The 13,170-nt window shown below is 55.9% G+C and overlaps 6 protein-coding genes across 6 annotated transcripts; 4 read left to right on the top strand and 2 right to left on the bottom strand.

The window, feature by feature from the left end:
* Positions 1 to 140: 140 nt before the first annotated feature.
* On the bottom strand, positions 141 to 3,973 carry BDZ99DRAFT_432805 (uncharacterized protein). Its single transcript, XM_033717357.1, has 4 exons — positions 3,818 to 3,973; positions 3,488 to 3,715; positions 1,057 to 3,428; positions 141 to 1,001 (listed from the first exon to the last, which is right to left on the bottom strand). Exons 1-4 carry the CDS (start codon positions 3,854 to 3,856, stop codon positions 344 to 346), a joined length of 3,297 nt encoding a protein of 1,098 aa, XP_033582907.1. The 5' UTR covers positions 3,857 to 3,973; the 3' UTR covers positions 141 to 343.
* A 390-nt stretch (positions 3,974 to 4,363) lies between these two features.
* BDZ99DRAFT_457879 (uncharacterized protein) lies at positions 4,364 to 5,357 on the top strand. The gene is made up of 3 exons (XM_033718788.1): positions 4,364 to 4,835; positions 4,894 to 4,954; positions 5,004 to 5,357. The coding sequence occupies exons 1-3, from the start codon at positions 4,681 to 4,683 to the stop codon at positions 5,064 to 5,066; spliced, it is 279 nt and encodes a 92-aa protein (XP_033582906.1). The 5' UTR covers positions 4,364 to 4,680; the 3' UTR covers positions 5,067 to 5,357.
* On the top strand, positions 5,090 to 5,802 carry BDZ99DRAFT_126174 (uncharacterized protein). Its single transcript, XM_033712567.1, has one exon. The coding sequence runs from the start codon at positions 5,255 to 5,257 to the stop codon at positions 5,708 to 5,710; it is 456 nt and encodes a 151-aa protein (XP_033582905.1). The 5' UTR covers positions 5,090 to 5,254; the 3' UTR covers positions 5,711 to 5,802.
* A 691-nt stretch (positions 5,803 to 6,493) lies between these two features.
* Positions 6,494 to 8,693, top strand: BDZ99DRAFT_484736 (uncharacterized protein; the record flags this gene model as incomplete). The annotated part of the gene is made up of 3 exons (XM_033722661.1): positions 6,494 to 6,970; positions 7,020 to 8,082; positions 8,155 to 8,693. 3 exons carry the CDS (start codon positions 6,494 to 6,496, stop codon positions 8,691 to 8,693), a joined length of 2,079 nt encoding a protein of 692 aa, XP_033582904.1.
* A 558-nt stretch (positions 8,694 to 9,251) lies between these two features.
* Positions 9,252 to 9,767, bottom strand: BDZ99DRAFT_471243 (uncharacterized protein; the record flags this gene model as incomplete). The annotated part of the gene is made up of 1 exon (XM_033721715.1): positions 9,252 to 9,767. One exon carries the CDS (start codon positions 9,765 to 9,767, stop codon positions 9,252 to 9,254), a length of 516 nt encoding a protein of 171 aa, XP_033582903.1.
* Positions 9,768 to 10,195: 428 nt separating this feature from the next.
* BDZ99DRAFT_457878 (uncharacterized protein) lies at positions 10,196 to 10,691 on the top strand. Its single transcript, XM_033718787.1, has one exon. It carries the CDS (start codon positions 10,264 to 10,266, stop codon positions 10,582 to 10,584), a length of 321 nt encoding a protein of 106 aa, XP_033582902.1. The 5' UTR covers positions 10,196 to 10,263; the 3' UTR covers positions 10,585 to 10,691.
* Positions 10,692 to 13,170: the final 2,479 nt, after the last annotated feature.

Here is a 13,170-nt window from a genome sequence, read left to right as displayed (position 1 = left end):
GAGCTCTCAGCCGCCAATGGCCGTCAGCGAAGATCGACAACAGCACATATCATAACCCAATAGGCGTCACATGCAACGGTGGGAAACTTGTACAGAACCTCACGGCAAGGCATCTCACACTCACCACTGCTCAATCGAAAAGGGGGGGCTAGTGATCGATATTTTATGTTATGGAATTACCAAAAGGAAACTAGCAGCACAGCGGACACTAATAAAGTCCAGCCAGAGGGGTGGTCAACAGACAGAGACAAAAAGGGGAAAAAGATTTCAACAATGAGGACTCCAATCCACTGTTGCCCCGGCCCTGAGAGAGTATAAGAAAAAGAGAGAACTTTCATCATTTTTAACCTTGTGTCCGCTTGAACATGCCTGGCCTGTACTTTCCATCGCTCGAAGCCTGTGGTGGCGGCAGAGGAGCTTCCCTAGGTTCCTCAGCTTCCCGACCCTCCTGTCGGCCGCGAAGTGCTGGAGGCATGAATTTGCCAGCGATTGTAGGGCTCTGTGTCCGATTCCGATCGCCGCTGTCCCGGAGACTGCCTCTCGCTGCGAAGCGACTGCCTGCTGCTGGCGACTCGTAGCGGCCTCCAACGGCGGGAGACTCATCTCGCGGCTCGCGGCCGCGACCGCTACCTTCTCGAGGACGCCAGCCACCACCTGGTGCGCCAGGCGGGGCGGGGCTGCGGTCCTCGCCACCGCGAAGGGCAGGTGGCACGAAGGCACCGGGCCGCCTCGCTGGTGGTGGCGCTGCTGCTTCTGAGTCGGCGGGAGCCGGAGACTGAGATGAGGATGCTTTCGCAGCCTCACGTTCTCGCCAGGAAGGCTTGTTACCTGACAGCACCAATGGCGGCCGACCAGATGAGCCAATGGCAGGTGGTGCCCGGTCGGAGGGTAGATCGCGTGAAATGGGGCGTTCGGGAGCCAACCCTTTCTTCTTGGCCAAGAGTTTGGCTTCTGCTTCCTCCTCGCGTTGACGTTGGAGAGCTGCTTGCGCGTCGAGATGCCTTGCAGATAATTAGCAACAAAGTTAATGAACGTTTCGCTTTGTGAGTGACGTACTTTCTCTGCTCGTCTCTCTTAGCCTTCTCCTCGGCCATCCGTTGTCGTCTCTCTTCCTCTGCTGCTGCCGCCGCCTCTGCCTCTGCTCGTTCTTTTTCCTCGGCCTCCCTCTCCAACCTCTCCTGTTCTTCCCTCGCCTTCTTCTCTCTTGCTCGTGTCTCTTTGACTTCCTTGACACGTGCAGCCATCTTAGCCTGGAGCTCTTTCTCGGCAGCCTTCCTACGCTTCTCGAACTCGGTTTTCCTCTGCTCGCGTACGTCGTTTATGAATGTCTGGTATACAGGCACAAGACGTGAAAGACGATGTTTGAGCGCGACGTCCTCCCTGTGCTTTTGCTCAGACTCCCTAAGCTCTTCGGCCTTGGCTTTCTCATATGCAGCCTCGTCGCGTTTCTTCTGCTCATCGTAGTCTTTTTGCAGATGCTTGACTTCTTCACGTCGATACGCGCGCTCCAGATGGTCAATACGCTTGCCTGCAATACGAAGCTGTTCGCCGAGAATGTTCTTTTCCTTCTCTAGCGCAGCGAGTTTCATAGCGCGGATGCGAGTGGAGTCGAGCTCAGAGATATCGGTGGGGATGTCGATGTCAACCTTAGTGCCCTTCTTGAGCTCATCGAGTTGCTTTTCAATTTCCGCGCGCTGTACCCGTGCCTGTTCCGCCTGTAGCCTCTTCTTCTCACGCTCGCGCTGTTCTTCAGCAAGACGATTCGTCTCGGCCTCGAGGACTTGCTGGGCGCGGATGCGCTTGCGAGTGGCTTCCTCTTTTTCCTTTGCCGCGAGGGCGTTTGACGCCGCTTCTTTCTTGCGATGAATAATGTCGCGGCGGGCCAAAGTTTCCTGGTGCTCGTGTTCAGCGCCCTCGGCAGTTCGGAGGAGGGCGGCTTCCTTAGCCTTGATACGCTCCTCGTTGAAGGCGGGATCGACATATTGGCAGGTGACATAGAGGGCTTTCGCCAGACGGGTGAGCTGGGAGCGAACGATCTCAGCGGGCGTGCTTTGAAGGCGTTGCACAGAGCTCTTGTCGCTCTCGGCGGAACCAGCGCTAGTTCCGGGATGCATGGCTTTTGCGGAGGAGAAGACATCTGAGTCGAAGGTGAGAATGCCAGCGGCGTGGTCGACGCGAATAGCCAGGTCACCCTTCTTGCAGCCGTTCATGATGAATTTTTCGATCACGCCAGTAGTGACCTGGAATGGATCTGGGAATTGGGCGAGATCAAGAACGAATTGGATCTGCACTGAGTCGTAGACTTGCGAAAGTTGCTGGAACAAGCGGGTAAGAATGACTTGCTGAAGAGGGCCGACATACTTCTTCATCTCCTCATCGGCTCCAATCTTGGCAAGGATGGGGGAAATCTTCTTGCAGATGGAGAGGGGATGGAAGTCAACCTCGAGGATGTTGTACAGCTCCCGAATTTCCTCCCGAGCTCTACTCAACAGACCCTTGCTGAGGGCGTCTTTGAACAAGATGGCACGGGTAGGCGCTTGCGACATGCCAAGTAAGTTGGTGAGACGCGAGTTCTTGTTCTTCCTAGCTTCATCCACGTCGACTAGAGCGCCGCGAGACCGGGAGGTGCTGATGACTGGGATGGACAGGGCAGAAAGCAGAACATACGAGGCGGCTTTCGTCATGTCGGCCTCGGTAACGGAAGGATTGTCCTTCTTCAGGCTTTGTCCAGAGGCTACAGCCGCCGCAGACTGGCGCAGCAGGTTGTAGTACCTGCTCCACGCAGCGGCATGGAAGAGGTAGTTCTCGCTGACGAGGAAAATCCGGGTCAGCTTCTCGAAGTAATTGGCCATCATGATGTTCTTCGCCGGCCGCTTGCTGAGGTTGAGGAGTGTATGAATGTCTTCAACACTTCGGAAAGCCTCTTGCCAGAGCTCAAGCTCGACTGCCACGTTGAGCTGCTGGAAGCGAGTGTCGAGATGGCGCTGGAGGGTATCTGGGTCGCTGAGGTTGATGGCGTGCATCTGCGACGAGAACTTGGCCGCATTCTGGAGATGGTTCCGGAGCAGCTCACACAGACGGCGGAACTCGGTCTTGCGCGCGTACTTGGAGCAGAACTGGAATGCCTGGTGAGCGGTGGTCTGGTACATGATCTCCAGCCGAGCGTTGTTCTTGAAGATGTCCAGCACAGTGCGATATGTCTCCCATAGGAATTTGAGCCATGGCGTCACGATAGCGCGGTCGGTACGGTCTCGAGATTGCTCGCCCGACACGGTGGACAGAAGGATGGATTCGGGGGTTTCTGAGGCTTCCAGGTCGTCGACATTCTGGGCATCGCTGGGCTCCAGGGTGGACTGGATCTCATCGGCCTTGGCCTGGGCCTCGGTGACTTTTGCCTCAGCCAGCGAGATGAATTTTTTGAAAACGAGCTGTGAAAATTTATTGTCAGATGCTGCCTGCCGAATAATGGAGCCGGGGGGTTGCATACCTCGATAGTCCCGACATTCGTGTTCTGCGCTGTGTTCTTGTATTGGTACAGGCCATCCTTTGCGAGCTTGCCCTTCCGGAGGTTGACGCAGAGCTCGACGAACAGCAACATCACCGGCTCGAGAGCGGCGATAGGGCTGCTGCGAGTCCGCTTGGAGACGACATGCTCGTGGAGCAGCGACAAGGCCGCTGAACTCTGGCCGACGCCGATGAGTTCTTGTGCACGTTTCTTGGGCAGTCAGCTAGATGTCCTCCTACGCCTTTCTGGCTTCTGCACGTCGCCGCGAGGGGCTTGCCGCATCCGGCACAGAGACAATCAAAGGAGACTCACGAAGGTATTCTCGGGCTTCGAGCCCGGCGGGGGCGCCATGACTGCGGGAGGAGAGCGCAAGCGCCCGTCTGCTCAGGGTGCAGAAGGCGGAAGCAGCGGGGTGGTGGCGGGTGTGGAGCGGCGTGCGGGCGTGCGGGCGTGGCGGCGATGATGAGGCCGTGGTGTTGAGGTTTGGCAGAGGTCGAATTCAAAACGCCAAGAAGTGCGTAGAGTGCGGCCGTGGGCGGAGTTATTTCGGGAGCACGTGACTCTTCGTCTTCCACCATCCACTTTCCCGCGAACTTTCCCTGCTGCAGCGTGCAGAGAGGCACCGCGCACTCGCCATACTGGAGGGCAGATCAGAGACAGCAACACGCCCGGCCTGCCGGCCTGTGACGCAGCTGCAGCATCGCGCGTCCATCCTCTGGCCGCTGCTCACCGCCAGCCCGGCGCCGCGAATCAGAGGCTCGCCCAAATTGTGCCGTTGCGGTCTGCTTTCGGCCTAGGGCATCGGCGGACAACCTCCTCGTCGGGCTGCTCCTGGTCGTGTTCTCCCCAGCACCTCGACAGCGATTCCACTCCACCCGTCCTCCACCACACGCTCCACTTCCATCACCGGACGGAGGCTCTCCAATTGCCTCAGGCGCTGCCAAAGCCGTCGCTCTCTTTACGGGCGCGCTCCTCCCCGACCAGCCGGCCAGCCTCGCTCCTTCGGGCTGCCTCCCCCTCTCTTCGCTGCAGCGGCCTCACGTCGCACCATCACCGCCTGCCCTCCTCACGTCCGAACCTTCACGCTCTCCCACAATCGACTCATCGCGGCCGTCGCACGCCTTGCGTCCTGATCACAGACCCGCCCGTAGTCCGCTGCCATATCGCGCCTCGCCATGTCTGCACCCTACGAAATCCGCGCTGGTGGAGATGGCAAGAGCAAGAAGCAGAGCATGGCCGAGCTCAAGCTGCGCCGCTTAACAGAGCTGAACGCGAGGCTCAAGGAGGATCTGGACCGCCGCCGGATACCTGTGTCGGAAGCATCCATGGAGTAGGCGACCTGTCCGAGTGCCATAACTACGAAGATCATCGCTAACGGATATCTACAGCCTCATTGCGTTCACGGACAAAGAGCCCAAGGACTGGATGGTGCCATCGCGATGGGGCACAGTACGTATTCTTCCATATCGCGCGCAACACATGGCTGACCTCTTGCCAGATCGACAAGCGCGAAGACCCGTACGCCCCGCAACAATCCAACGGCTGCTGCGTTGTCATGTGAGACGGACAGCGGCGGCGATGGTCAACTGCAACGGCGTTTACGCGATTTCGATTTACTGATGCGAGTTTCTTACCTTTGATGGTCGATAATACCCAGAGCAGTTTCCTGGGCTTTCACTAGGGACATTGTACTTTCCGGGCACTGTAAGATAGGGCAAAAAGTGGTCATGTTGCCTGCCTTCCGGCTCAATGGGAGGCTTCTGTTTTGTGTTCGACGGCATTCAGTGCAATTCTTGGCGGATGGACGATTTGGGTCAACGGTCGGATATCTTGACAGCAATGCATTTCCTCGTGTTATTCCTCACGAGCATCTCCTACACACAGCATCTTGGTGAGGTGACATGTGCGCTGCGTTCAGATTCATGGCATGGCCACCTCTGGCCGCCGTCTGGCACTGACATGGCGAACACCGAGTTGGGGCTGCCTAGCGACCTGGGCGGAGGGCTCGTCGAGAGTCTGCGTCCGGCCGTGCAGCGAAACGAAATTAGGGCTGGAGCGTGCGGCGCAAAGGGCCTTTCTCTGGCAGTGCGCCCACCTGCCTCCGAAGCATGGAGCCTGAAGAGGGGGATACTGTTTACCAGAGGCCATCGCGGTCCTCGTCAAGAGACGAGCAACAGGCACAGATCACAGATGCAGGCGGGTTGACAGGCAGGATAGCGACAGCATCCCGACACAGCGGGCCCTTGCCGACCGTTATGTCGAATCCGTCGCACCGTGTTCGAGCGGGCCGAGTGCTGCCCCTGATTGGAGGCCCTGGCGCGATGGAAGCTCGGCGGGGAAAGGAGATTCGACTGCAGAAGTACCGGCTGCTATAACCGATGGCCACCGCTCACAGCGGCATCGCGCCGTTCCAGCGTGTCAGCTCGGGACGAGGCAGGTGATCATGAAGGCTTCGAGAAGTCTCGGGCGGTGCGAGGGCGACCAGGACGCGATGCCGTGCCGAGTCGCAGTGATTGGCCGCCGACTCTGCCCGAACACCACACGGAGAAAGTGGGAGTGTTATCTAACGCCGTGGGGTCTCCGCCGCCCTCGCAGCCTGCTCCCTGCGAAGGCTGTGTATGGCTGCCCGTACTGCAGCTGCAAGACCCTCCGTATCTGAATCAAATGCGCTCCCGTGCTCCTGTGCTCCTGATAGACGTCTGCCCCGCCACAGCCTCGCGCCGCGACCAACATCGCTATTCAACCACAGCGGCCATGGTGTGGTGACAATCCCAGCGCACCGCGAACTGCCCACTTCGTAAATGAATGGACCGAGAGGGCACCACTGCTAGCTTCCGACGGCCCCACCATCGCAGAAGAAAAGCAAGCCGTCTGGTCGCCGGGGACTGCCCTGCGAACCTCCTCCTCCATCACGACCCATCCAGACACCAAATCATGGAGAACGAGACAGACGCCCCGCCGTGGACGTCCGCCGACCAGTACGACCCCATGTCGGCGCCCTTCAACGACCTGATCGACTTTGGCGAGCTGGATATCGACAACATCAACTTTGGAGATACCGTTTTCGAGCCGGACCACAGCCAGGACGACACCAACCACCAGTCCTCCAACGAACTGGCCGACTCGCTGAAGGCCCAGCATCTTCAGCAGTTCGCCTCGCCTGCATCTCATAGCAATCGCCATGCGCCCCCCAGCGGCCTCGACCAGGCGCAATCCGCCCGTATCGGCAGCGACATGTCCCAGGCGAACGACTTCTACGACTTCAACATGTCGTCTTTTTCCCAGTCCACGCAGGCCCAGGTGTCCTTCTCCGCTGCTCAAGAACCCGCCTTCCATTCGCACACGGGCGTCCCGCCGACCCCAAACAGCGTCGAAATGCATGGCGACGCGGCGCGATATCTCCAGCAGATGGACCCCCAAACGCGCGCGTTTATTGAGCAGCGGTATCAGCTGCGCAAGGAGGAGGTAATACATGATGATGCCAAATTTCGCGACTTTGCTAATCTTTTTGAAGGCTGCTTTCACTCCTCTAGTGTCCCCCGCCGTCACCCCACACGATCTCCGCTATCAGATGCCCGAGTACACGACAGTGCCTGGCTCATACTTCAGTCCGCTCACTTCTCCTGCCTTGAGAGCCCAGAGCCAACAAGAGAGGCATGCATATCAACATAGTCAATACGGGACGTCGGGGAGTTCGGCCGGGACTTCTCCCGTGGATCTCGATGTTGATATGCTGGGAGAAGCAGCGACGTCACAGCCGGATGCCGGCAGACGGCTCAGGAGCAATAAGAAAGCTGGGAACAGGTCAGCCGCTGCATCGGCGCGTGTGCGACAGTCACCTATTGTCAAACCCTCCACCAGGCGAAAAGCCACACTCTCATCTGTCATACCACCCAAGGAGGTCAGTGACCTGTTAGAAGAAGTTCAGAGAACGAAGCAAACGCAGTCAAGCTTTAACACGCTCCCACTACCTCGAAGTCGGGATGCTTCCGAGGCAGAGTCGATTTCCCCGGAGCCGCTGTCAGACATGCGCCCTCCCCCGAGACCTGGTTCAGTCACACATTCCCCCGCCATATCCGCCAAGGGTGGTGACACCTTTTCTCCTATGCACAGCGCAGCACAAGGACTTCATCCTGCCACTCCCGCCTCTCTGATGCGACTTCAGCAATCGCCCGGTTTCTCGCCAAATCTCTCGCATCATCAGGAGATGTCGCCGCTGCTCGAGGAGCTTAGGCTGCCCGAGTCGGCGACATCATCCTCAAGACCATCTCTAAGCCGAATAGAAACTCAGGCTCAGGATGAGGACCAGAGCACGCCACGTCTACCGGCCCGGAAAACGCCGAAGCTGAACCCATTGAGCACTCCTGGAAGCATGTCTCTATCTATGGCTCCGAGTCCGCTGATGAGTGCCATATCGTCTCCCACAAGTCCAGTGTTCGCGGTCAACGGCGCGAGGAGGATCGAAGCAAAAGGACCCCGAAATAGCAAGAAGCGGAATAGCACAAGCTCGGCACTTGTGAGTCCAGCTTTGAGACCGAAGATATCGCCGAGCATCAAGCCTCTTTTACCTGACGGTGGTAAGTTTTGATTCCTTTTGCCTAGAAGCCACTTTATTCTACTATTTCTCCAGACCAACTGACGATTTGCAGCGACCTCGGATGAGACGCACGCACTTCTCCTCGCTTCGAAATCAAACTATCAAAACATCCTCGACGGAACAACTGTTCCTGGTGTCAATTATCCATCCTCGTTGTCGACGAATCTGACATCGAAACGCACCTCTCACAAAATCGCCGAGCAAGGTCGTCGAAACCGCATCAACACAGCACTCCTAGAAATGCAGACTCTCCTTCCGTCTCCTCATATCAAAGCGAAAGATGCAGGCGATTCCAAGAGCTCAGAAAGTAACGGCAGTGGTGGTAGCGTTGGTGTTGTGAAAGCGGCGCCCGCTGTTCAGAGCAACAGCTCCAAGGCCGCGACTGTCGAGACCGCGATTGAGTACATCAGAAAGCTTCAGAAAGCCCAGCAAGAGAAGGAAGAGATAATCAGCAAGAAAGACGAGGAAGTCGAGGCGCTGAGACGCGAACTAGCCAGGCTACGGCGAGGAAGCTCGACCTCGACGCCAAGTCTAGTCGAGGAGCCCAAACAGGAGGCCGACTCCGGGACGGAAATGGTGGATGCCACGTGAACCGCGTAATAATCGTAATTTTTCAGATCATCAAAATCCCACGAGGTACGTCCACGGACGGCAGCAGAATCGGAAAGCAATAATCGGCATGTAAACATGCAAGGATCAGCTGTCACGACCTAAGTATACGGCTGACAAGTCTTTTACCACGCATCATTGATCTCTTCACTATGAGCGAGGGCATTTTACGAACGGCGTACAAAGGCTGCAGCTTCTTCACTGATGCTGTCTTCTGCGCTGATGGAAGGTCACTTCGCGTTTGCAACGTTCCCCATCATCTCAGCTTCTACGATATCATGTTTATCTAGGCAACACATATCTATGCATGTATTATGGCGTTGCAATGCGTTCCTGTAGGCTCAGCGCGTCGGCGAACGGGCTGGCTTGATGTCGCTCTTCCTGTATCTATCTTTGCTCAGGCAGACCTACCTACTAGCCGAAATGGCTTGTAAGAAGTGCAATCAATATCATATCCCCACGTGGCCGCAGGTCTACTGCACAGTATCTGGCTCTATCTCTCACATACCACTCTTCATAGACTCGTGCGTCACTCTTCTATCACACTTCTCCTTCCTCCTTTCTCCGATTCTGCGTGCCCTCGACCCCGCTTGTTTTTCCGCTCCGGCCTCCCCAGCGTCCCCCCGTTCGCCCCCTATTCCACCTTCTCCGCGACTCGCTGTCTCTCCCTCCGATATCGCCCCCTTTGTTTCCTACCCTTCCCTCACCGCCTCGCCATCGCTTTCCGCGTTCCAGACGCTCACAACCAACCATCTCCTCATTCCCCCCCGGACACGCCGCCTCCCATCGGCATCTTCCAGCTCCGCGTAGTGCCCTCGTCACACGGCACATCGTCACACTTCCCCCTTTGAGACCACTCACACCCTCCCCTTCTTCGCTCCTGTACTTTCCGCACCACCCGCCCCCTATTAGCCCACCTCCCCTCCGAGCACGCTCATGCCTCTGTGTGTTACGACTCTTCCCGAGGGCGCGTCCACTAATAGCCCGTGCCGGTGTCGGTATCGGGTGCTTGTGATCGGAGACGCGGGGAATGCGTTGGCTGAGCGTCGGAGGCATGTGAGAGGAGGCGGGGTTGGGGGGAGGTATATAGGGAGGGGGTGGGACGCTGTTTGGAGGAGGGCAGAGAGGGGGAGGCAGAGGCAGAGGCAGAGGTAGAGGCAGAGGCAGAGGCAGAGGCAGAGGCAGAGGGAGAGGGGAGAGGGTGCGAAAAGACTATGCAAACGGAGCGGGCCATGGGTGTGGTGGGTGTGGTGGTGGTTTCGAAATTTGTCTAAGGAGAAGTCATGGTTGGGGGTTGGTTGGTGCGATCAACGTCGGGTTTACGAAGCACCTTATGGGTTCGTCGGGGAGAGCAGTTGAAAGAGCACAAACTACGGCTGAATGGACCTGGTCTCCGCGGCTTGGAGTCGACCTGTATGTGGGGAAGGCGTTCATGGCTGGGGAGGTGGGGTGGGGGTGGTGTGCGGTCCGGACTCAGCGACGAGTTCCAAAACAGACGTTGCAACAGATGATGTTGTGTGGTGTGCGTCCAAATCGCAGCTTGCACGGAGAAATGGCTTGGTGGACTCGGTCGCTGGCTACAAACTGCATCTGGCCCTGCTGCCATGGGCTGTTGTCGTTTTGTTTGGAAGGCGTTCGATGCAGCAGTGGGATGAAGATCGAGATGCCAGAGTGGGCTATGGCCGGCTTCTTCCCGACTCTTTCAACAACTGGCACGAATGCCATCTATGATGGCGTTGCCGGGGATCAATTCTCTCCATGTCACACTTACTATGGCGTCTGTATCATAAAAGCCGAGCTATTCGACGGTGTTCTGGATCCGGAAAGAAAGGTCGCAAGAGCTATGGGTTGTTCAGTTCAACTGCCATTATGAGCACAGTCGATGGACCCTCCCTCTTTCTCGTCAATCAACTTATCCATTTCGAGGATCCATGGAGCGGCGCTGCTCTCGTTCCTTCCAGTTATATGTTATATCAAAACTTCACTCACTATTTCGAAATATGGGCGTCTGGTGCCACAAATACCAGCATAGTTGACACTGCATGGGCATCTGCTTCTCCATGTGCCAATGAAAGCGCGAATGGAGCTTTCTTTGAGTTGGGAATCAGATCCTAGAGTGCGCGATTTTGCTATGGAGAAGTCCTCCTGCGGTTCGCTTGGAGTATATCAATTTCCATCTTTCGATGACTCCATGGCCGGTGTCATAAAACGGAGTTTGGGAGCAGCGATGAGTGCCTGTGCATTCACCGACGTATGCTAACCAGATGCATGGAATTCTTTTCCTGTCTCGTCAATCAAAGCAAAACACTAGAAGGTTCTATGGAGTGATCCTCTGGCCCTTTCGGGACATATCAAACTACGCCGCAGATCACCTTATGTCGGTTGCGATAATAATGTGACTCAACTCAACATGGGCAGCTGTCCGCCCCCGTTCGAACCCCATCTGTGGATGGAGTCATGGAGAGTGTTCTCCTTCCCATCGATCAACAGTGAGCATGGGGAAGAATGTGGTGGAGTGGTGCTCTTGCAGTTCTCCAGGGGCCAGTCAACATGGGCCAACGATTTGATCTATGTGCGGTGCTATAACCTTCCAATACCTGCCGATATGAGGTAGCTTTTCGTCCACCTTCCGTTGATCAAAATCCCAGACCAATGGAGCCTATGGCAGTGTGGTGCTCCCGTGGCTTCTTGCAGGGCGTGTCAAGCCTACTTCTCAACGAGCATCCTGTACCTCGATGCCCGATACCAAAACAATCACAAGCATCCTGAAATGGGAACCTGGCTGTTCACCATCCTCTCGATTTCTGAGTAATGGAGGCTTTTTCCGTGTCGTCAAATAAGACCTTCTAACTTCCAATGGCAGAGCGGTGCTCCTGCGGTTGTTTCGAGATTCGCGGTGCATCCATATCATGCTTGGCCGCTCGATATGTCGGGCTTCAAAACAATCGGAAGGGCCCTACGATGTAGTATCTTTTCCTTCGCCACCTCAATGAATCCGATGTGATAGAGGCTTTTTCTGTGTCTAGAAAGGGCTGTGCAGAGATCCAATGGGAGAGCGGTGTCTCTGCCGTTGTTTCGGGGCGTATCAAGTATCTTGATTCACCAGTTGACGATGTCGGCATCAAGATCCTTGTAGAAAACCTACGACGGAGTAGCTTTTGTTTCACCATCTCACCGAGCTCAGCATGATGGACCTCTTTCCTGCGTCGATAAAAAGACGTGAAAAGGGGCCACTATGGCAGAGCGGTGCTCCTGTCGTTCTCCCGGGGCGTGTCAAAATTAACCTCCAAACGCACGATGTCTCGTACCGTGTTGACACACCTTATAGCAGCCTGTCATGGGAAAACTGGCGGCTTGCCGTCGTGTTCATCGTCGTGCATACAACGCTTCAATGTCTCGTCAGTCAATAGACTGGAAAAAGGAAAAGCATGCTGCTGCGGCTCTTTTGGGCCGGATCAAAACCAGCTCTCATTATTTACCATGTCTGGTCCCGTTCTACCAAAGAGAATTCCGCAGATCCCATATGTGGAGCTGGTCGTTCGCTTTGCCAATATCGGCATCGAGCTCAGAGTACCTCTATGAAGCCTTGTGCTGCTCGTCGAAAAAAAAAAAAAAAAAAAAAACTGCCGGCTGTGGTCCCGATGACCAGAGCGCCGCTTCTGCAGCTCTTTCGGGTATATCAAAATGAGTACGATGACACAGAATGTCCGGTGGCGAAATACTTGAAGATAACGGACCGTGGTGAGCTTTCCGTCGACCACCGGATCCGTCTCTATCCAAGACACCTCATTATGTCTCGTCGGTCAACAAACTCCGGGCAGCAAATATATTACGCTGCTACAATTCTTTCGGGGTGTATCAAGACTTCTCAACATTTTCGTAATGCTGGCACCGGATATCATGATCACAACTTCTTTGAGAAGCTGTACGTCCATCATCCAACAGCTACACGGGAGTAGACGATGGGATCTTCTGTCCCGCCAGCCGGTAAGCTCGTCGCACAACATACTATCATGCTGCAGCTCTTTTATGCAGTATCAAGAACAAGGCAGTGTCCTTGGCGATGCTTGGTGGTGGATCAAATTCTCAGATACTCGTACCTCATGACTGAGCTGGAGGAGTGGAGTGTTGTCAAACCTCTAAGCGGACAGCCACATGGGCTGGAGAGGGACGTGTTGGTGGTTCAAAACATCCTGTTGGCCAATCTTATGGCTTGGGGGTCCCATTATGCAACTCTGCAGACGTTTAACGGGCCGCTGGCTGTCCATCTTCCGAAGCCGGAGATCCACGGATCTATTGGCTGTCTCGTCGATTAAAAGACGCTAGACAAGAGAAGATGATGAAGCGGTCCTCCTGTCGTCTTTCTGGGGAGTATGAAGACTTCCATCAAATCTGCGGCATGGGTACCAGTCTGCCATTGCGAGATGTTGTAGGGGAGCTGTTGGTCCAGAGAGGCAGT

The sequence above is a fragment of the Mytilinidion resinicola genome, assembly GCF_010093595.1.
Source record: "Mytilinidion resinicola strain CBS 304.34 unplaced genomic scaffold BDZ99scaffold_2, whole genome shotgun sequence".
Taxonomy (NCBI): Eukaryota; Fungi; Ascomycota; class Dothideomycetes; order Mytilinidiales; family Mytilinidiaceae; genus Mytilinidion; species Mytilinidion resinicola.
Note: the sequence above shows the minus strand (reverse complement) of the source record. Positions and strands in the feature narration are given on the sequence as shown.

Excerpts from the sequence above, each read along its gene's own strand:
- BDZ99DRAFT_126174 (XM_033712567.1), top strand. The coding sequence starts at position 5,255 with ATGGGAGGCTTCTGTTTTGTGTTCGACGGCATTCAGTGCAATTCTTGG.
- BDZ99DRAFT_457878 (XM_033718787.1), top strand. The coding sequence starts at position 10,264 with ATGGCTTGGTGGACTCGGTCGCTGGCTACAAACTGCATCTGGCCCTGC.
- BDZ99DRAFT_457879 (XM_033718788.1), top strand. The coding sequence starts at position 4,681 with ATGTCTGCACCCTACGAAATCCGCGCTGGTGGAGATGGCAAGAGCAAG. Across the intron at positions 4,836-4,893 it reads GTGTCGGAAGCATCCATGGA|CCTCATTGCGTTCACGGACA; the intron begins GTAGGCGACCTG and ends GGATATCTACAG. Across the intron at positions 4,955-5,003 it reads TGCCATCGCGATGGGGCACA|ATCGACAAGCGCGAAGACCC; the intron begins GTACGTATTCTT and ends ACCTCTTGCCAG.
- BDZ99DRAFT_432805 (XM_033717357.1), bottom strand. The coding sequence starts at position 3,856 with ATGGCGCCCCCGCCGGGCTCGAAGCCCGAGAATACCTTC. Across the intron at positions 3,429-3,487 it reads CGAATGTCGGGACTATCGAG|CTCGTTTTCAAAAAATTCAT; the intron begins GTATGCAACCCC and ends AAATTTTCACAG. Across the intron at positions 1,002-1,056 it reads AAGAGAGACGAGCAGAGAAA|GCATCTCGACGCGCAAGCAG; the intron begins GTACGTCACTCA and ends ATTATCTGCAAG.